This window comes from Phoxinus phoxinus, assembly GCF_949152265.1.
Source record: "Phoxinus phoxinus genome assembly, chromosome: 3".
NCBI classification, from domain to species: domain Eukaryota; kingdom Metazoa; phylum Chordata; class Actinopteri; order Cypriniformes; family Leuciscidae; genus Phoxinus; species Phoxinus phoxinus.
The window spans coordinates 21301832-21324161 of record NC_136878.1 but is presented as its reverse complement, the minus strand read 5'-3'; the positions used below and the strand labels follow the sequence as shown (position 1 = coordinate 21324161).

General features: G+C 37.6%; 1 protein-coding gene across 2 annotated transcripts in view; it reads left to right on the top strand.

The window, feature by feature from the left end:
- Nucleotides 1–3191: 3191 nt before the first annotated feature.
- fibcd1b (fibrinogen C domain containing 1b) overlaps nt 3192–22330 on the top strand; it is a 134294-nt gene continuing 115155 nt past the window's right edge. Inside the window, exon 1 of one of the 2 annotated variants that reach the window (XM_079608786.1) lies at nt 3192–3485. In XM_079608786.1, coding sequence (XP_079464912.1) covers nt 3414–3485 — 72 coding nt within the window. In that variant the 5' untranslated portion in view covers nt 3192–3413. Of the gene's footprint in view, nt 3486–20756; nt 20869–22330 lie in introns of those variants that run through there. The other variant, XM_079608787.1, reaches the window with a different exon arrangement.

Below are 22330 nucleotides of genomic sequence, written 5' to 3'. Positions count from 1 at the left end.
AGTATTTTCTTTAAAACAAAAAGTACTTACCCCAAAATTTTTGAGTGAATATAAGTTTACTTATTGATTCTAACAACAACTACTGTATATCCACTTTTATCCATCACTTCTTTTATGAGAGGCAGAAATGTATTACGTTTAAAAGCAAAACCTTAGCCTTCTATTTGATGTTCAGCAGACCAATTGCTCCATTCAGTTATTTGTAAGAATAATCAGTGGAATTAATAAAGGTTCAACTATTTCCACATCATCATTAGCATGTACATCATCATCACTACATCAACATCACTGACCGCATGTGATTCGCTAGCCACTAATTACTCCATCAGTGAATGTCACCTTTTATGTGCCAAGCTCTCCTGCCTGTGTGTGTGTGTGTGTGTGTGTGTGTGTGTGTGTGTGTGTGTGTGTGTGTGTGTGTGTGTGTGTGTGTGTGTGTGTGTGTGTGTGTGTGTGTGTGTGTGTGTGTGTGTGTGTGTGTGTGTGTGTGTGTGTGACGAGACAGAGAGAGATGCTGAATTGCAGAGAAGGGGAGAGCATGTGATGTGAGAGCGAATCAATAAAAGGATTATTTCCTTCTCTCTCCACTTTGCTCATTCTCTCTTTACTGCTGCAGATATAGCTTCATTCCCAACCAATCCTGGGAAGCAGTGGGGGGAAATCACTGCTCGTCTTTCTCTGCTCCACCCTCTTCAATTCCAAAATACCTTGTGGTCATCAAGATTTACAATATACAAAGCTCATCCTACTCCTTTCTCACCCTTTCCCCCCCTCTCTCTCCCTCACACTATCATTATATTAATAGGACTGCTTTCTTTGACCACCTGGACCTTTTATTGATTTTTGGACCACACTGTTTGAAGGTGAGTGTGGCACAGTCTGGTTTAATTACATTTTCAGTTTCTTTACATTTGTCTCTTTGTGTGTGTGGATGACTTATTTCATGTATAATAGTACAAAACATAGGCCCTATACTATCACTTGAAGCTTTGGTTAACTGTCTCTTTCTGAATTGGACGAGTTGTGTGAGGAGAATAATAATTGTAATTTGTTTCTTTTCTCATATTTTACAAAGAGAGAGTGGGAGATTTACCAACATTGTATACCTGGATGATACGTCAGCATCTATAGCGCATCAGAACGCCTATCACATCAGCTATAGGGGTTGCCAGTCACTGTACATGGAGAACATGATTATAGTAGGCCATGATCGATAGCTGATGAGTAAATTTGTCCAAGATGCCGGTTAAACTCCTGCTCTTTTTTTTTTTTTAAAAACACTCTTGGATTTTCTTTTTATTACCACAGCAAAACAGTTCTTGACTTTATGACTTGACTTGACTTCTGTTTCAATAATAGGTCAATGACATTCTTTACACCTCTTCTATGATGGCATGGTTTTAATTTGGCTCAATTTAGGTATTTTGGGGATGGCATAAGCCTTTTATTGCCTCTTTGAAAAGAAAGAGTAGACAAGAAGAAAGTAGTTTCGCTTAGTAATTTAAAACAAAACTACTTAAAACATCTGCCAAATCACAGTCATGTGGTGCAAAGACAAAGCATGTAGTTCAATTTATGAAATATCATGTGGTGTGATTCCCTGAAACCTTTAGTATGTTAAAAAGGTCGAATACTATTTATGAATTATATTTATGGTATTTGATATGTAGAATGATATTTGTTTTGTAAAAATTTAAAGTAAATAAATATTGTAAATATGTAAAAACGTCAAGTAATAATTTAATTGGTTACACAACTTTTTTTTTTTTAAACATTAATTTTGAACTTTTGGTATGAATGTTTCAGAACCAAAACCAACATGAGTACAAAGACTACATTTCTAAGAACTTGTGTTTTAAACTAGATTACAAATATATAAACATATATCTTATTGAGCTTTGGCCCTTATGCTTTTTTATTCTAAAAACAGCTGTCTATACTTCTCCCTCACCCCTCAAATGTTTTACAAACTTTTGTCCTCGTGCACCATCTGTGAAAACACACACTTCTGCAAATACACATAGATAGAGCAACATGTTTTTGTTAAAAAAAGAACATATAGAGCCAGGACAACTGCTGTTAACATATAGAGCCAGGATAAACTGTTTAAGTCTTTCCAAAAGTCCATTGCCTAAGGCTTGGCTGAGATGCAGGTCTTACTGGATACACACACACACACACACACACACACACACACACACACACACACGCATCCAAAAGCTCTTCTCTGTCCACTATCAAGTAGTCTCAGTTTAGGGCGGTTGTTTCCTGAGCACTTTGGGCACTCATTTGGCCAGCAGAAGGTGCAACTGACCCCGTTATCACGTGGATCGCACCTGTGCGTGTTCATTAATGGGGAACACGTTGCTAAACTGACTGCCATGATCGCCGGATTAATCTCTGTGCTATCAGATATAACTGGCAAGGGTAGGCTATGTCTAATATCACTGCGATGAGGGTTAGCCTATAGTTACACTTTAAAAAAACAACGCTATGTATTGCGTGCAGCTGGAATAATTTATTACTTCTGACGCTCATCCAATCTCATTTTATTGCACGTTGAGCTGCTCATTTCGAAATAGTAGTTTCTTGACCTAGAGGGTTTGGAGAAGTCATCTCAGTGCCGCCGGTGAATGAGCGAAAAAAAAAAAAAACCTGAGCGCATAGCGGGAGCGCGCTTAACGGACAGCCTCTGACGCTCTAGGAGAGCGAGGAGTTTAACTCACGACACGAGTAGGAACCCCGTTAATCTGCGCTAGTCTTGTGAAAACAAGACACCCCTCGCCCTCTGTCCGGTACAATAGGACAGCCTGGGAGGAAACTACCACCCGCGCGCACTGTGCTTGATATATTTACCGCCACGTCCCCGCTATCGGCTCAGGAATACAAAGTTGTATCACTTTTAATCGACTGAACACGTTTTCTGACAGAATATCTGGAGTTGTTCGCCTTTTGAGTGGCAGCTGGTTTGGATATAGCCTACACGCGCGCGACTCGCGCCCGTCATTCTCTTTTGCTACTTCGTTTGGAATATCTGAGGACTTTATTTAACGCTCCTGGAGGAAAGAAAAACAACTTTGTGGAAATTATAGGAATTTATTTATTTATTTATTTATTATTATTATTTCCTTATAAAGTACGTATGATATTGCAATGTGTGGTGCGAGTGTCTTCGCCTCCCCTTTTAGACCAGAATTTGTCAGTGTGGTCCTGGAGTAGAGGCTAGATCAGTGTCTTCTCGATCTCGCGCACTCTCCTCGCTATCCTTTTCCTCTTTCCTCCAAAGGTTTTTTTTTTTTTTTTGTCTATATCCATGGAATAACGGAACAGGAAAACGACTGAACGACAAGGTGTCTTGTTTTTTCCACCGCCTGTAACTGACAGGCGGTTTAGTGTTGGCTCTTCTCCGGAGAATGCTCAATGATCGATGGGGAATCATGAACAGCTCACCGGAACTCGAAGACGGACAGCGGGGCAAAAATCAGGTGTGTCTCCGCTCGCTTACACTTCGCATAATATAGTACTGAATGTAGTTTTGGAATGAGACACAATAGCTACTCCTCTATCTGTGTGTGCGTGTGGGTATGAGAGAACAGTGAGTAGCACAATGAGTTGAGTGCGGCTTGTTCCTGTCACTCCGCATAAGCGCGCCCGTAGATCATGCGTGCGGCAGAAAGTGGCTATTTTGTTTCCCGTTTATGTGGGTAGCTGAAGAAAAGGGCGCCAGTCATGCGAAATGCAACTGCTCTGTGGATTCGTTGATTAATGGACTTTAATGGACAGTAGTGATTTATAATCTAGTTTCAGTTTTGACTAATCTATATAGGCTATTTACCAGTGGCATTACTGTCTGGAACAAGAGAAACATCTGGAAATAGAACCATTTAAGCGTACACACGAAAAACAAAACACATAGCTATCAAAAGCAATATCAAAACCAACACATATCTCAATAAATACTAGAGGCTTGAGTACACACCCACACCATTACACAATCACTTACACAGACTGTAGAGGGAGAGAGAGTAACCAGTGCAGTTAGTATTCAACCTGTCGCCCCCCCCCCCCCATCTCAGTCTCCATTCATCTCCATGTTTATTCATACTGCAAATGTTATTTTAAAGGTTAAACCAATTATTTTAATCCACTGTACCTACCATAGTTTATTCTGTGTGTCTCTGTATTTGTATTAGTATAATAAGAGTGTTGTTCTTCTGATATGATCTTGTCTGAGTCTGGTCTTTGGATTTAAGTTGTGTCTTATGAAAGAAGCATTACCCAAGTTTTAGTTTGTTTTTTTGTAAAGGTGCCTGCATTAGCAGCTGATAAAGGGGTTTGTTCATGTCATTTTGGTTTCCAATTGTCTCTTTATCCTGTTGGATGTTTAGGCTTATGCTGTGCAGAAGTAACATAATACATCTAGAATGTCTATGAACTTCAAGCGAGAACAAAATTGGGGTCTATTTTTAGGCTTTTTATATGTGATTTGCAAGACCGTTTTTGATCAATAAAGAAGTTCCCAGGATTATCTCTACACACACACACACACACACACACACACACACACACACACACACACACACACACACACACACACACACACACACACACACACACACACACACACACACCAGTACCAGTGGTGGACTGGAATTGATTAAGATAATTTTTGCTGACAACAACAGTCCACGCTGGGCTCCATAAATGCATTTTAAATTATTGACTGTAAGTGACTGTTCCTTTGGAAATTGGTGGGTATTTTATGTTTGTTTTAGCTGAGGAGGTTAGTAATGAGAAAATTGTTTTGTCCTAAATTGGTAAAAAACAGGGTATTTCTTATAAAATTAAGTGAAATCTCTAACACTAACAGTCTACTCAAACATACACCTACTGTATATAAATGCCTGTCTGTTAAAGAAAAGAAAAAATCTGGAGCATGGACAGCAACAACTGCATGTTATGCGTCACATCCAGATCAATGGGCGGAACCTGTGGAGAACTTCTTGAAATGCGTTTACAACCAATATAACCACAAGAAAAGTACTTCTAATGGAAACAAAGATTTATGCAGTTAGCCTTTTTTGGACTCATAGGCTTATAGGTAATATATTGTAGGGCCCTGTGACACCCCCTTTAGGATAAAGTGTGAATTGAAATATTCAATTGGCTACAGTTCATGTCAGGATAATTCTGATTATTAGACAGTTAGATTGCTTGGTCTCTAATATACCATACGGTCTCACAAGAACAAAAACATGTTGGAATGAAGTATATAGCAGGGATTTGGGATGTCTCTCTTATTTAAAGTGTTCAGTGCTGGGGAGGCTTCAGAAAAGGTTTGAAAAACTTCTGAAAAATAATGATTAGCAAATGTGCAATACTGCACAATGTACCATGCAGACTATACAGACCAGTAATAAACCTCAAATTAATAATACAGTGGCCATAAACAGCATGTGCAGATTTACAAATATTATAGGACACACTGTACAGCTGTAATGAAGAGGGCAGTTTACAATGGTAAACTAAATTTTCAGCTGAAAAATGAAGAGCAGTGACAAATCACACCACCCATTCACAGATTGAGCTATGAATGACTAATGCTTTCTCCCTCTACGGGAAAAAGGGTGGAGACAGTCAAGAGACATGAAGAGACAAGTTGTGAGGGATGTCAGGTTGGACTAGAAGGGAGTTCTGGGGATTCCTGTTAGCTTTACGCTGCAAGGCAAAGTAACACATACAGACATATTTAATTACATTAAATTAGCATTCTACAGGACGATTTCCTCTTGAAACAAGTGCTCTGTTTATGCATGAATTGAAATGCTAACATCTCTTGAATTTGCCTAACATCCTTTAACTGTCTGTGTGGCATAGTACTTTCTCCATATGTGTCCTTGTGAATATATTTGTTTGTTTTTCTCCCATGCCTTTCTCATTTTCTAATTCTCCTCTTGTATTTCTCCCCTGCTCTCTTTATCCCTCTCTCTCACCATCTGTCTCTTACCTTGCCTCACACTGTCAGTCAACCTTTTACTTCTTTTCCCTCCATCAGGTCAAACACTGACCGTTTCGTCAATAGAGGCCTAGGGGGACATGATCGTTTTCTTTCTTTTATTTTTCCTGTTCTGCCTTTCCCTTGAACCTCCTCTGACTTTCTCATCCATCCCTCCCCATGTTATTGCATTCTCTGACATACTGTATTTGCACACTAACGGGAGCATGAGCTATACACGCAGACACTTACACACATCATCACTCAAGACCACTACAATAAAGAAATGAGATTTGCCTTGGCCATGTTGTGCAGAGTATTGTACGCTCACATGCTGATGGAACACATGTCCTGCAGCTTTATCAAACACAGAGTGAGTGCTATGTTAGTACCTGTATTCTACTATCCTATCCATTTCATGTTATGCATTCAGCACCACATGTGACAGTAGCCTCAAGTCATTAGCCATCGCTGAAAAATGTATGAAATGGAACTTTACGCTGTACTTATAGTAATCATAAAACATTTGTAGTGAAATTTTCATAAATTTAGGCTGAGTCATAAATGGTGGGGTTATGCTTTTGAAGTGCACTTATTGTGCAGATGAGAAATTATGTAAGTGGCATGTATTTTGCTGTTATTACACTGTTATTACATTGCTAGATGGACTTCAAAATGCATAATTGCATTCAGGATTACCTTTTCTATTGTAAATCATGTTCAGAATATTTGTATCTACTTATTTTTTACCTCACCATATACATTACTTCCAAAGTTTGGAAATGTCCCAAGTTGGGTTTTCGACAATATCTCTGTAAATTCTTCATCATTTGCATTGACAAGGTACAACACAATCAATGCACAATCTGGTACACTTTGAGAGTTTAAAATTAAGAGCTCCAACTAATGTTCAGCATGCAAATTAAACAACAACAACAACAAATAGTCAGTGACCTGACTTGCACCAGAACTTTAAAGGGAACTCAAACCTATTTTTGTGAGATACAGTAGGGTCTCAGTCTACATTAAATTCACACTTGTGTTTAGGGGAGCCAAACAATTAGAATATAAAAATTATAGTTTTTTATTTTGACGGAAACTGCAGTTGAGTTTTTATTTTGGTGGAACATTACTGTTTCTGTGAAAACAGGTTTACAAACACGTCTCATAAAAAAAAAAATTGTGAAATGCTGTGATTATCTTCTCATAAAAATGTTGGAAGTTTTGCAAATGTGAAAATAATGCATAACTGGTGCCCGCTACTTTCCCAACAATGCATGCTAAACTCACAGCACATGCAGAGATGGAGTTCACTGTATTCATTCACTGTGAATTGAGCCGCTCTGAGCTGGGGGAAACACCGGATCACGATGTGACTGCGTTAGAAAAGTGTGCACCTTACTTCACAAAGCCATATCGTGCTTTCTATTTTAGTTCGTTTGACAGATACTTTGCTAAAGCAATGGCGCAAAACAATGTTAGAGACCAATTATTATGAGAAGTTTTTTGATATTTTCTGTTCATTATGAAATTGTGGCGGCACAGATTATACTATGGTGGGATACAGTCTAGGTAATTAATGGGAAACACTGTTAGAGTTATTTTAAAAACATCTCGAAACTGTGTTCTGATAGTAGGCTACAGTTGTGAGCTAACTTTAGTCAGTATACAGCTATAAAGGTGTACTGCTGTAATATTATTAAAAAAAGAAACATGGGCCAAACTGAATCCAATAATAAGGCATCGCATCAGCGAAGTTGCATGTCTGATTGCCTTTATTTTTTTTATGTAAAAAAAATAAAAATAAATAAAGTATATTGCTAGCCATCAGTAATAATTTGCAAGTAACTTTAATACATACTTTGATACATATGCTTGTATGTTTCCATCAAAGAGGGCTGTCCTTGCAGGGAGAATACTTGGCAATGATCCACTGATGGTACATTTTCAACATTCCCGCTGCCGATGAACACAAAATCACACAGATACAGTCTAAGAGGTTCTTCTGAACAGTAATGATAGGAAGCTAATTAATACAGCAAAGTAACTGAATCATTAATGAACAACAAAAGTGTTAATCTTCCTAGAAAGAGCAAGAGGAAGAGATAGAAAGGATTGGGGGTGGGGTATGTACAGCCACACTGTGCTGGTGTGGTGGTTAAAGTTCAGGGTGGGTCACCTGAGCCATGAGCAATCAATATTGTGCAAGACATTTAACCTCAGGTTGCTTCACGTGGTCTGTCCTTGTAATAATTATTTTGTGAGTCACTTTTGCATCTCTAATCAATAACATTTACTTACTATGTATCTTGTAAGTGGCTAAAATACTACCAACATAGAATATTTCAGTGCTTTGAAGATTGTTAACCTAAAGCCATTCTAAATATTGATTAAACAATGTTAACTTTTTTACTTTGTTTTTGAAGCCTAGTCAAACTGTAGGCTACATTTGCAAATGTTAATGTTTTATTAGCTTATTTATGAGTTTAATAGTATTCAATTCAGAACATTCACATCCTGTTTTAATAACCGTTTGCTTGAGAATGTGTTGCCACAGACGACTGCTCTGTCTGTTTTAAGCTATACCTGAAATGTAAAAACAAACAATACAGTATCTGGTTAACTTGGTCTCTGTCACCATTTGACATTTGAATTTTTCTGTTAGATGCTGAAACTAAACACAGTGACGCCCCACATGACAGTTTCTCTGACTGTACACAAAGCATAAATATTTAATGATCGGTTGATTGTTGCTAAACAGCTTGCTATCACATTTTACCTTCACAATTCAGTGTTTTCTGCTCTGTAGCACGGTTTCATAATCCAGAGTTAAAAGAGGCCATCATTCTTTTAAAATTACAGATGTGAAGCATTGTGCTTTATTCAGAGTAACCTAGTGCAGTGTGAAGTTTACTGTTCAGTTTTAATTTGAGGCTGTTTTTAGTTCAGGAATCGTTTTACATTGGAATCTCTGCATTATTATCAATTTAAAATTCATTATGACAAAAATAGACTTCAGGGTTCACTAAAGCAAATTATTATTTTTTTTATAGTTTATAGGACTTTTTGAGTCACACATTGTAAGCAATATGAAATAAATAATGTTAGTATACATAAAAACACATGTTAGACCAACAGTATTCCCTCAAATGTTGTCCTTATCCGAACAAAGACTGGACAATCAATTTTGTACCATGAATAATTAGGCAATAGTGTAGCACTATAATTTTTTTGCTGTTTGTTGACTTTTGCAGTTATTGTTGTTTTGTTTTTCATCACTGTTAGTTTTTTGTTGTTGTTGTTTGCCAATGTTAAGAGTTTATAATATTACTTATTGATGATTGGCACCGTTATTGAGATTTGTGTTTTGAACATGGACATCTTTGAAAACTATTGAACATGATGTATCTTGATGTGCAATTTATTTCCATTTAACTTCATTTCTGTTTGCAGTTAACTTAATTTAAAATAAATAAATATTGAATTGTTTATTTGACAAGAATTTCTTGGCTGAATTAGACATTTTGCATTTAGTGAATGAACAAAATGAAATTGGCTAAAAAAAAACAGTTACTGAGAAGATTGGTAAGAGAACTCAAGCATCTCATTACCGTATCATTTTTTTTATTTATTTTTTTATTTTTTACAATTTTGAGAAGTGCATGCAGCATAGTAACTGTAGAAAATTGCAGCCTTGCTAGAAAGGTGAAATCTTGTAAAACACAAGAACTGTGTGGTTGTTGCAGAAAACTCAGTTGTCATTTAGATATTAACGTTTCAAATTGAAATAAATAAATACAAATATTTTATTAAAGCTGTTTTATATGAATATAGCAGTTGTTGGCTGCCAACTCAAGGATTCAGTATTGTTCCATTGTAAATAGTGTGTAGTGATACTTTTGTCCTTTTGCACTTAAGCCTGATTTCCTAATGAACCTGGACCTGTCAGTTGTGTTTTGGACCTATATGTGAATGTTCAAAGGAGCAGATAACTTGAGAAAATCACTTCATTATTCCTCCTTATAAATGTTTTATTTTGAAATAAGAGAAATAAAGTCAGATATGTGACATTTCTAGGCTTTTAGTAGAATTCCGAAGTCATACACTAAATTGGCTTTTGTACACATGCATTAGATTTTTGATAAATTATATTATTTTGAATTATTGTGCTCCTCTGATCTGTGTTCGTATATGTTTATGCTTATGTGTGCGGTAAATGAGGATGTGGATGTGTGAGTTGATTTAACACAGAGTGATAATAGCATCATTAAGGCGGAATGATGTGATCAGGAATGTCAAGGTTAATCACTGAACTAATTACAGCCTAGAGATAGAGATTAAAGGAGGGGAAAAAGAGAGTGAGAGAGAGAGAGAGCAAAAGACGGTTCACCTTTTCAAGATTTACCAGTCTGTAACCACATCTCATATCTTGAGGACTTCAGCAGCACAAAGACACACACAAACAGTCTCTCAGATGATGACTGTATGAGGGCGTCAGCTATTAAGGTTGCTAATGGTGATAGTTTTACACAGCGTTTTTCGAAAAACCAATAAACTGACAGATTGCGTGAAAGATTTGAAAAATAAAGGAGGGAGGCACATTGCAGGTTCCACACTAAAGATCCAGGCCCACGGTAACAGTAATCCAGCACATGAATTATTTACACTGCCTCTAAACTCAATCTGGCGAACACAGATCAATTCCTCTGCACAACATACGGGGGAGGAAAAAGAAGGGATGGATGCAAGGAGGAGGGAGAGAGGGGGCAGATTAATAAATGAATTTAAGAAGTTATTCAAATGCTAAATTATTTACATGTGAAATCAATTTGAAGAGCTGAGAATGGGTAGCTGCAAGATTGCCTCATTTTAAGGCAGTGTAGAGGGGATGAAGTGAGGTGAGAGAACTGGATAAGAGGCGTTGGCAAAGAGGCCAGAGGATTAGATAAATAAAACATGTGAATTTATGACCAGTAACTGCTTATTTTTTTTTAAATCCAGTATTTAGGAAGGTGACTCCAGCAGAAACCATTAAGTATTACAGTATGTGTTTTGTGATGTAAGCCCTAGAACAAATCCCTGAAAAAACAATCTATGTGTGTATATATATATATATATATATATATATATATATATATATATATATATATATATATATATATATATATATATATATATATATATATAATATAATATAATATATACTCCCTCTTGTGCTCCAGCATGTATAAATCAATGAAAGCGGGACCAACATTAGTGGTGTTGAAACTACTGAGGGCAAGTGGGATCAGTTTTAGTGTAGCTGCTATACAGTAAGTGTGCTGTTGAGATGCAGGTCCTTTTACACTCTAAAGTCATTCTCAGTTGTGTATGGGCATTATCTGTCAGACATATTCCTTTGTGACAGTTTGATCATGTTTTTAGTTTTTAGTTTTTTTATTAGTGCTCTAAAGTCTTAGTAGGTACTTAGAAATATACTTTTTTAGAAACCACACCCACAATTGTGATTGGATTTATATGATTGAGTACTGTAAATTAATTAACTCTTGAAATCGATTTTCAAAAGGCCATTTAACGTTAAATTTTTTTTATTAGCAGACATATCACTACCATATCGGTTATCGAATTATATCAGGGCTTTTTAATTTATCAGTATTGGTTGATATTTAATTGTGCATGCTCATTCCCTCTATTTTTACATTTTGATTACCTTTGCCATCAATTAAAACTGTATTAAAGCTAATTTTTCATAATACCAACTTAATAGCACTGTTAAATGTAATCATCAGATAATCTCAAATTTCTATTTTTCATACTTAAGAACAGGAGAGAGGCCGCACTATGCATAAATTATCTTTTTATTTGCACAAACGCGTTTCGGCGCGTGCCTTCTTCAGTGTGCAACAAGATCACAGTGTAACCAAGTGAGAGTGCGCCGTATCTGTAGTGATGATGAGGACTTTGAGCGACAAGCGGGGGAATTATGTCAAAGATTATCGTCAGGGGTTATACATGTAACTTAGTGCGTGATTGTCTAGAGCGTGCGCGTAGTCTTCAGCACGCCGATTTGATGACCAAACGTACTGATCAGAAAAGTTCTAACAACACTTCAGTTACTTTTGTATCAACTTATGGTCAGATTTCAAATAGTTTAAAGAACATCGTGCAACGCCATTGGCACATTCTCAGTAGCGACCCGTACATAGGGCACACTTTCCAAGATCTGCCGCGTAATTGTTTTAAACGAGCACCCAATCTTAGAGATCGATTAGTGCACTCGCACCTTCCTGCATCTACCCAGTTGCCTTTTCCCTTTAAAATTCCACACGGTAACTTTAAGTGTTGGAACTGTGCGGCATGTAATTTTATGCTCACAGATAATATGTTTACACATCCAAAAACAGGCAGAACATACAAAGTAAAGGGCAGAATCACATGCTTATCTACTTTTATTGTGTATTTATTGACGTGTCCTTGTGGGTTGTTCTATGTGGGAAAAACGAAGCGACAACTAAAAACTCGAATTTTTGAGCACAAATGTGCTATCAGAAAAAATGATGACAAATCATCAGTCGCGAGACATTTTAACTCTGCGGGACATGATGTTAATATGCTCAAATTTATGGGCTTGGAGTTTGTCAATCTGCCCCCAAGAGGGGGAGACCGTGAGAACCGCCTCCTTCAGCGAGAGGCGTGGTACATTTTTAGCTTAAACACATGTATTCCTAATGGGATGAATGAAGATCTGTCACTAAGTTGTTTCTTGTAAATGTAACACTATGCATGTATATCTTATGTTCATTCTGTATATGTATAATGAAATGTATAATGTATAACAGCCGTTGTTTTTCATTAATGGACTAATTGAAACATTGGTGACACCATTGGACTTATTATTATTTTAGATTTATTGGTTGATGTCAATATGGGTGTGTCAATGGGTGTGGGCATATAAGATTGGTTACACTGTGATCTTGTTGCACACTGAAGAAGGCACGCGCCGAAACGCGTTTGTGCAAATAAAAAGATAATTTATGCATAGTGCGGCCTCTCTCCTGTTCTTAATATTCCAATTATTCAGGCCAGCACTCTTAAAGTTTATTTTAATCACTGAGTGAAGCCCGCTCCTATTCCCATTTACTTATTTTTCATACTTCACATTGTAATGTTGTGATGCCTAAATTCACTTTCATCATTTAAAATTATGATAATTTATTATATGTCTATTGTTTGTTTCTTTTTTGCAGATAGTTTTATATGGAATTGTAATGTTTATTGGCTATCGACCATAACATAAGTACCGGTATGTTTATTTGCAGATAATTTTATATGGAATTGTAATGTTTATTGGCTATCGACTATAACACGATCGGAATTGTGTAATTGATGCATCCCTAAAAATACACCATTGCAGTTAGTAGCTGAGCAACTCAGTTCTTTGAAAACAGAAAGATAGAGAACCAATTCTAATGGCTTCTATGAGAGATATATCTTATAGCACAAGAAAACTTTTCAATGTGTTCGGGTAAAATCACTGTTCCTCTTCATGCTTTCACTATGCATAATAAAACCAATGTCACATAATTCAATGGGAATCATATTTTAAACAGTGAGCACAAATCCATTCGTCTGCAGTATTCTTGCGCTGACTGAGCAAAAGTTTGGTGCAGACCTGAAGCAGTATTTGAGGAACATAATGACTTTCTCCAACTGAGTGACTTTGGGCCACAGGTGTACTTTATAATGAGTCTATGTGTGTGTCTCAGATATGGCTGACTGCTACTGTGATTGATAGGTTTGGAGATATGTCACTCAAGAATTCAGCTAAAATATATAGACATACACAAACAGATGATGAAAAGAGAGAAAATAATAAGCTGATTTGGATTGGAACCTACCTGTCAAATACTACTAATGATTTTAAATACTTACTGCATTAGTATTACATAATGAGATTTTGTGTTTTAAAGGGGGTTTAAAACAGGTGCTGCAATAATGGATGTGTAAGGCACATTCAAATGCATACGGGCTCAGCAATAGCAGCAAATGAAGTGTGCTTTAAAGGTGCTCCACATTAAAGCCACTGTGGAGATACTGTCAGGCTTTTAAATGAGCCCAATTAAAGGCAAGGGAAGCCGAATGGCAATTTTATCATTAGCTCTTCTGAGTAATTCACTAAATTAGCGCAGCTCTTGTTAAAGTTTAATTTTGAAACATTCTGAATAGATGGTGATAATTGCTACAAGGTAATCATGAGTTTTAGGCTAACTCACTTTAAACAGGCTCAAAATGAGGTTTGCATAAATTGTAGATGATCATTGTTAGATTTGTAAGACATTTTAGCATTGGGTTGATGTTGCAAAGGAGAAAATTTAAGTTCATTAGTGAAACAAACTATGCAATAAAGGCAACTGAAACTGCTGTGGCATTTTTATAAGATTCATAGCTCATCGTTACCATTGCATTATTAACAAATGTATTCTAAGGCCAAGAGTGTATAGTTCAATAGTTCATCCAAAACAAAAAAATTAAATGTTGTTTGGACTCCAATGGCATTCAACATATATTCTTTAGTTCAAAGAAAGTTAGTCATGAGGGTACTGGTTTTTCATTTTTGGGTGAACTATCTCTTTCCTTTCGTTGTTCCTTTCGTTGACCTCCACACTCTTGGCATCAGAATAAATTTGCTCATAATGTGACAATAATGATGAGCTATGAATAATTAATAATTTACATCTTTACAATGTGTTTCTATTCAGAAATATATACTAATGTAAAGTCAGGCTTTAAAATCATGTATGCAATACAAAAAAACGGATAAGTACAATACTGTAACAAAATCCAATGAAGATGAAGATGATAATGATGATGATGAAGAATTAAGATTGATTAAGACTAGAATAACAAGCCAACATGTGGGACAGTGTGCCAAAGACAAATAACAACCAAAACGAAGGGAAGAACTTAAATACATGGTGATAATTAACTAAAAGGATGAACAGTTGTGATGAATGATATTAGTGTCCATGGTGACAGATTGTGGTAGGAAAATCAACAAATGGAGACATGTGATGAAGGAAAATCATAACAAACTGAACATGACTAATATCAAATAATTACAATTTACATACTGTAGCACCATTCTCAAGATATTTATATAATGACTGTACAATTGATTGTTCCGGTTATGGTACTATTGTTAATCCGAGGAAATATCAGCTGTCACGCAAAGTATCTTGACATAGTCAAAGTATAGTTAATTGTTTCAATGGTATCAGGTGAATTGCACAGGTGCCTTATCAGCACTGAGCAGCAACATGAACCGGGGCCGGATTCACTAACATTCTTAAGAACAAAATTCTTCTTAACTGCTATTTTCTCCTTATTTTTTACCTTAAGAAAAAATATAATAATATTTTTTTATTCCCAAAAAAACGTTCTTCTTTATTATCTTTTTTCTTAAGATTGTTCGTCACACTTTAGATTAGGGCCCAATTCTCACTATGACTTTTGCCTCGATAAACGCAGACATTTTTTTTCATGCAAAAAAATGAATTAGCTATTTATAGCTAGATATAATAATTAACACTCAAAAAAAAAAGTTTTGTAAATTGCACATAAGGCAGGTTTTGCAATAACTTCTAAATCTACAGTCCATTTACATGGCTGTCATAACTAGGTGAATTCTTTAGTGAACTAACCTGCTGTCGACACTAAATGCCTCAAGCTGTTTTATTGATATCTTTCCGTAGTTGAAACACTGTTAGAGAGAAACATTTAGATTGACCGTCGCTTTTACTGGTAGAAAACAGCGTTGCACTGCAGGCACCCGTTATTATGATATGGTAATCTGCAGGCAGCACAAAAAGAATGCTTTGAGGTGGTTTTCATTCAGCGAGTCTACAGCAAGACCCACCTCTCAATCAAACAACTAAGTCTGTCATTACAATTTTAAGATGTTCTTAAGAAAATATTTGTGTGTGATTTTCCCCATGGAACATTTTTATGAACCTCTTAGAACTTATCTTAAGAGATTTCTTAACTCCTTTCTTAAGAAGATTTTCGTAAATTCGGCCCCAGGTCATCTTTCAAGCACACAAAGTATGAGAGAGGAATGTCATCCACCTTAGTCTTACCTTATTTGTGGGCTTAACTTTAGAGTCTACAGGGGCTTGGTTAAGTGTCAACCGCAATTTCATTCAAGTCATTATCATGATCCCGGCCTTTTGTTTTGTTGAGTCGTTGTTGGTGTAGCAGCGTGTGGTTACCAGCGTGTGGTGTACCTGGGTTTTTTTTCTTGTATGTTCCTGATTTCCCCTTCTGTGTTTATTGGATTATTGCCTTGTCTGGATTATTTATGTTTTGCCTTAATTTATAATTAAATCTGTGTGAGCATTTGGATTCGCCCTGGCTTCATCCTTTCACACCTGTTACAGTCATTTTGTCTGAACAAATACAAACTGGGTCCTATCTCAGAACCACATTGAGTATTAATCACTGATCCTCAACAAACCCATCTCCATTACCGACTCCGAACTAGATGGAACTGGATAATATTCTGATTGTTCCAAAAAAAAAAGTAACTTCTGACCTATAATGCTGTCTGAATCATAATCATACACTGTTCGTTCAATGGCCAGAGGTGAACGTCTCGGGTTATGACTGAAACCTTCGTTCCCTGAGACTCGTGACGTCGCATGTGACGGCGATGCGGAAGCTATAAAATGACGCCGAATCATAACAGCGTCAGCTTCTGACTGGTCGAAGATAGTCGTTCTCAGGAGTACGAGCAGTGTGGCCGAGGGATGCAGCATCTCCTTCTCTTCTCAGGGAACGAGGGTTACAGTCGTAACCTGAGACGTTCCATTTCGAGGGAACTCGTGCTGCGTCGAGAATCGACACTTTGGAGAACGAAATGCCCAGTGCGCCGCACTGAGAGATATACGCCCTGGTGTGAAGCAATCTGGCACACTCAAGACGAGAGAACTTGTGAACCCTGTGTAGAGGGCAGATCCAGACTGTAATGTCTTATGAAGGTGTGTGGGGAGGCCCAGCCGGGGGCATCACTGACCTCTTGAAGGGAAACCCCTGCTAGCAGGGCTTTAGAGGATACCACTCCTCTTGCTGAGTGGGCTCTTATCAGGAGAGGCGAAGTCAAATTGCGTGCCTCGTACGCTAAAGAAAGGGCCTCTACTTTATCTCGCTGAAATCTTGACGGATTTACAAAAGGTTTGGTTTCTTACAAACGTTAATAACGTGGCTATAATTCTGGATGCTTGAACATGTTGAAATATATAATATTATAATTATGCATAAGTATGCAGTGTCATAACTACATCTCTGACGTTTATAACAAGCCAACCTGTTTGAAAATCGGTCGAAAATTGAGCTGACTGTGACAAGATTTGCGCGCCAGGTGCGGACGTCGACCTCCATTGGCGAGTAGCGCGGACGAGACTTCTAGCCTTTATTATGTATATATATATGGATTCAACACCCTGAGATCTATTATAGGGTGTAACCTCCCATCCTTTACGGGAACTATGAAGTACCGGCTGTAGAACCCGGATTCCCCTTCTTAAAGAGGAACCTGCTCTAAGGCTTCCTTTGCTAAGATGGACTGAACTTCTTGTTCCATGATCCGATCCTGCTCGGGGCTGACAAGCGTGTGAACCACCCCGCTGAATTTCGGTGGACGATACTCAAACTAAATTATGCTTTTTCCGCTGTGCGCAGGACCCACTGATATATATTTTGAAGACCCTTCCAGGTGTCTAAATATACTACTAGGGGGAACAGTCTCTCGGGTCTGGCCTCGGCTGTTGTACTTTGAGTAATTTCAGTGACCTGAAGCAGTTGACTGGCAGGAATTAACCAATATATATTTCTACAGACCTCCTGAGAGGAAGCGAACTCGACAGGGCCGCAACGTTTCCGGGCGAACACTATGATGTGTTCGCTGGAGACCGATGCGTCCCAAACGGCGGTGGCGGTGGGAAGTAAACATCGATTTCCTGATTTAAGGGAACCAGCCTCTCAAGACTGATTTCGGGTATTATTTGAGATTCGTTCTCGATCCCCTGAAGTGGCTGTCCAGCAGGGTTTGGTCTAAATGATTATTGATATGCGGACGTGAGCGCTGTCTGGCCGCAAGTCTGTAGGGCAGACAGAGCAGCGTGCGTTCACTGGAAATCTATGTGTCCCGAAGCGCACTTCACGGCGGGATACAGACATCAATTTCCTGAGGGCTCCTTTTACGATTTTCGACATTCGCTGCTCATCATTTTAATTCCTCAGAATTCAAACGCGAGATTTGAGACGTTCACATTATAAGAAAGTCAACGGGCGCGAGGCTGAAACACACGACACACGGCTGTGCGCGTCGAGATATATCTCAATGAACACAGCCAGAACCCTCAAGAGCTGACTGTGCTCGCACCCACACAGAATCTATATTGCAGAGTAGACTCGTAATCTACGAGTTGCCTCGGCAAATGCGAGATCCGAGCCACTATAGATTCTGTATTGCAATGCAGACCTTAAACCCACGCGCTGCCTCGGCAAACGCGAGATCCCAGCCACAGAATCTTTATTGCAGAGCAGACTCGTAACCTGCGCACTGCCTCGGCAAACGTGAGAGCAGAGCCACTATAGATTCTGTATTGCAATGCAGACCTTTCATTCATGCTTCAGAGCCGCTACGCTAAGGGCGTTCCCCAAAGTGTCGGTAGTCGACGCAGTTCCAGTTTCCTCGAAAGGGAACTGTGAATTGAAGGTGCAAAAAGGTTTGAGTCACTATAGACATAAAGACAACTAGGTGAAGTATACTTGGAAGTTAGTTTAGTAAATGTATCCTAATTCTTCTTTACTGGGTGGAAATATGTCTGTCTCTCTATCTATCTTCTATCTAGGTTTTTGACTGGTTGGCTATCTATCTATCTATCTATCTATCTATCTATCTATCTATCTATCTATCTATCTATATATATATATATATATATATATATATATCTATTTATCTATCTATCTCAAAACATAAAAAAAATTAACTAAAGATAATATGCCAAATTGTATACCACATCTCATGCTATTTTAAACATGAAAAATGTTGGCTTTGCCATGCCAGCATTCAGTGTTTGTTTTGACATACTTTGCTTTCCCTGTTTAGTATTAATTTATTTCATTCTGTTCAGTTCACTTTAGTCATTCTTCCTCATAGTTTGCTTCTTTGCTACCTCAAATTAACTTAAGTTCAAATTCAGGAATTTAAAAGACAATTCAATTCTGAATTATGCACAACCCTGTTCTACGGAAGACATAGATTTCCAGAATACAAGCTGGTTGATGAATTAGGGTTTTGCAAATGTACTAGTTATTTGTCATCAAATTATATGATTGTGCAGCAAACCACTTATTGAATGAGGGCAAACACAAGAGCCTTTAAATGATATAACGTGTACGTATTCACTAACAGAGATAACAAATGTGATTTCCAAAAGCTGTGCTTTTCCCTTTCACAGGTGTGAACATAGTTGAATGTTGTTAAGCACCTGTTTTGCTGTGAAATGGCCTTGGAGGTGATAGAGGCAGAAATTACAGCAAAGATCCTAATTAAGCTCAAATGTAGCTCAAACCTAATAGGCTGTTATTAACTGTGTGTTGTGTGTTGTGTGCTGCATACTTGTTTTTAACACTTCTCACACACTAACACTAAAACACATCTCATCATTACAGCATTGTGCAATAGAGTGTCACCTGTCACAAAAGCAATGACACTTGAAAGCAAGAGGTGTTCTTGTTAAATAATCACATTTAACTTCATTTTCAGCAAAATAATCTCGCTTTCACTGGAATTGTAGTTACTGAACAATGGTGAGCTCAATTCAGCTTTGAGAAATGTTTTGCTTTTTTCAAACAGGAAATACCATTTTTACCCCCGTTTCAGTATGTGGTATATTGAATTGGTAAAAAAAAAACCTGATGTGTGTCATAGGGATAAGAGTCTGTTGAAAACAAAGTCTGTGAGCATGCATTCAATTACAGATTTTGTTATGCCACAAATTGTCAGTTGCGTTGTTGAACAACTGAGAGGCTGAATTACTCACCGTTGCCCAAACATGACACCCTCTTGAGAGAGGGAGAGAGATGCGCTCATGCGCACACACACACACACACGCATGCACACACACAAACGCAGCTTCACACACACACACACACACACACACACACACACACACACACACACACACACACACACACACACACACACACACACACACACACACTGCATTCTAAATTGTTCATATAATAAAAAAATGTTGATTGAATGTTCTACTTACTTTTTATGTATGTATATGTACCTGTATGATGATTCACTGTAAAAATTAGAAATGCTTTTGCAATACATTGAAACAATTGTCATGTCAATAAAACACATTTTGAATTGAATTAAATTGAGAGAGAGATAATATTTAGATTATTTAGAAGCTTTCATCACAATCTCCATACTCACTACCTTGTAGCTGCTGAAAAAAATGAGACCATTAAGGTCTGTTGTCTTGGTCTAGCTATTTTTCTTCAATAGACCTACATTTAATGTATGACGCAATGAGGTTATTTTATTTTTAGTGATATGAAACCATAATGTACTCCAAAATCTCTGCCTTCCAATTGGCTCTGGAGAGGCCTAGCCACATGCATTGCCCTGAAAAGAGTTTCTGATGGCATGTGAATCAATGCACAGCTTTGGAGGTTAGCTACTCTAAAACACACACACACGCGCGGCTCTGAGAGTTCTCTAATCCACCCACTGTTAGGTAGGCGTCCTCTCTAATGCTCACTACTGCAGAGAGAAAGTAAGCTGGAATGGATTGGTGAGTGAAAGAGACAGAGAAGTATGACATATGGGCGTGAAAAGAACATACATGAAAGGTACAATATTGAAATATAAGGTGACAATTAAGCTTTTTTTTATTCACTTGAAAGTGTGAAAGCCTCTTTTCTCACTCATCTTGTATTCAGAGTGCAAGGCTTTGTGTTTTCCCTTGACTGTGTTTTCTATACCAAAAGACTTTGTGCTTTTGTGCTGGAAGTTGGGGATTATATATTTGGTGTCAAGTGTTTTGAGCCAGTTTAGTCATGTAATTGTCTCCTTGAAAGCATTTTAGGGCTTTCTTGACTTATTACTGGAGTAATTTCATGCTAAGTGTTATGTGTTTCATGGTAAACTTTATCCTAAACCTCAAACCTATTTAATCTGATACCTGAAAACGAATTGAAAGTTGGGGGGTATTTTAGGGCTTTTCTGTATTTTATTTGATAGGCTACAGCAGTTTTGAAGCCACAGTAAGTGTGTGGATATATCAACATAGAGGCGGCATAAGGAAATGACCCGAGTCATACTTGAACACAGGTCACATGCACAGGCTCAAACGGGCAACCAGGTCATGTCTACAACAAATGAAACCCTGTTTGAACCTCAAAACTAATTTCTGTTCAGACATTGAAAGACATTGTTTGTCCAAACATTTGCTTTGCATATTTTTGGGAAAAATTAGTTATAAGCAAAAGTTTATGTAAATGTGTAGTTCCTGCCCATCTCAGAATTTAGGGGTTAGTTCAACCGGAAATGGAAGTTCATTGATGAGCTAATGTATTACAGTTTTATCAACGTTACTGTGGTATATACTGTAGCAGGGTGTGGCCGAGGGTCCTGGGAGCGGAACAAGGCTGGTGGAGCGAATGTTAATGAGAGACACCTGTGCGACACACCGGTCTCAAGTGGAGGAGCTCCAGAATTTAAAAAAGGGAAGGGCGAGAGATCATGCCTGGGACATTTTACGTTGCCTTTTTTATTATGTTTATATGCCGCAGTTGGCCGCTGCCACTCCTTTCATTTTGTTGTGTATGTTGATTTTACAATTAAAGTTACGTTTAACGTCTGCCTCCTTCCCTGATCATTGTTAAAGTTACATACAGGTCACTTTATTTGACAAATTAAAATTGTGGGGTTACGCAGCGCTATTTTACTTTGTTAAAACAATGATACTAAAAATACATTTGAGGGTGTTAAAAGTTAAATTATAACATTGCTCTGTGCGTTCGCTCGGTGGCTGGTATGAGACACGTGTTGCACATTGCAATATGCTAGATCAATATTAGAATATCATATTAATAAAAGCTTCATGACTTATGTTGCTAAATGGCATGTAGTTCATTTTGAAATATATTGTGGTTGAGTAAAAGTTTTACAATCTGTTGATTACAAATATAGCTCTTTAGATTAAGCCAGGATTAGGTCTTATTTCTAATAGGAAATTTGAGTAGCTTTTATAA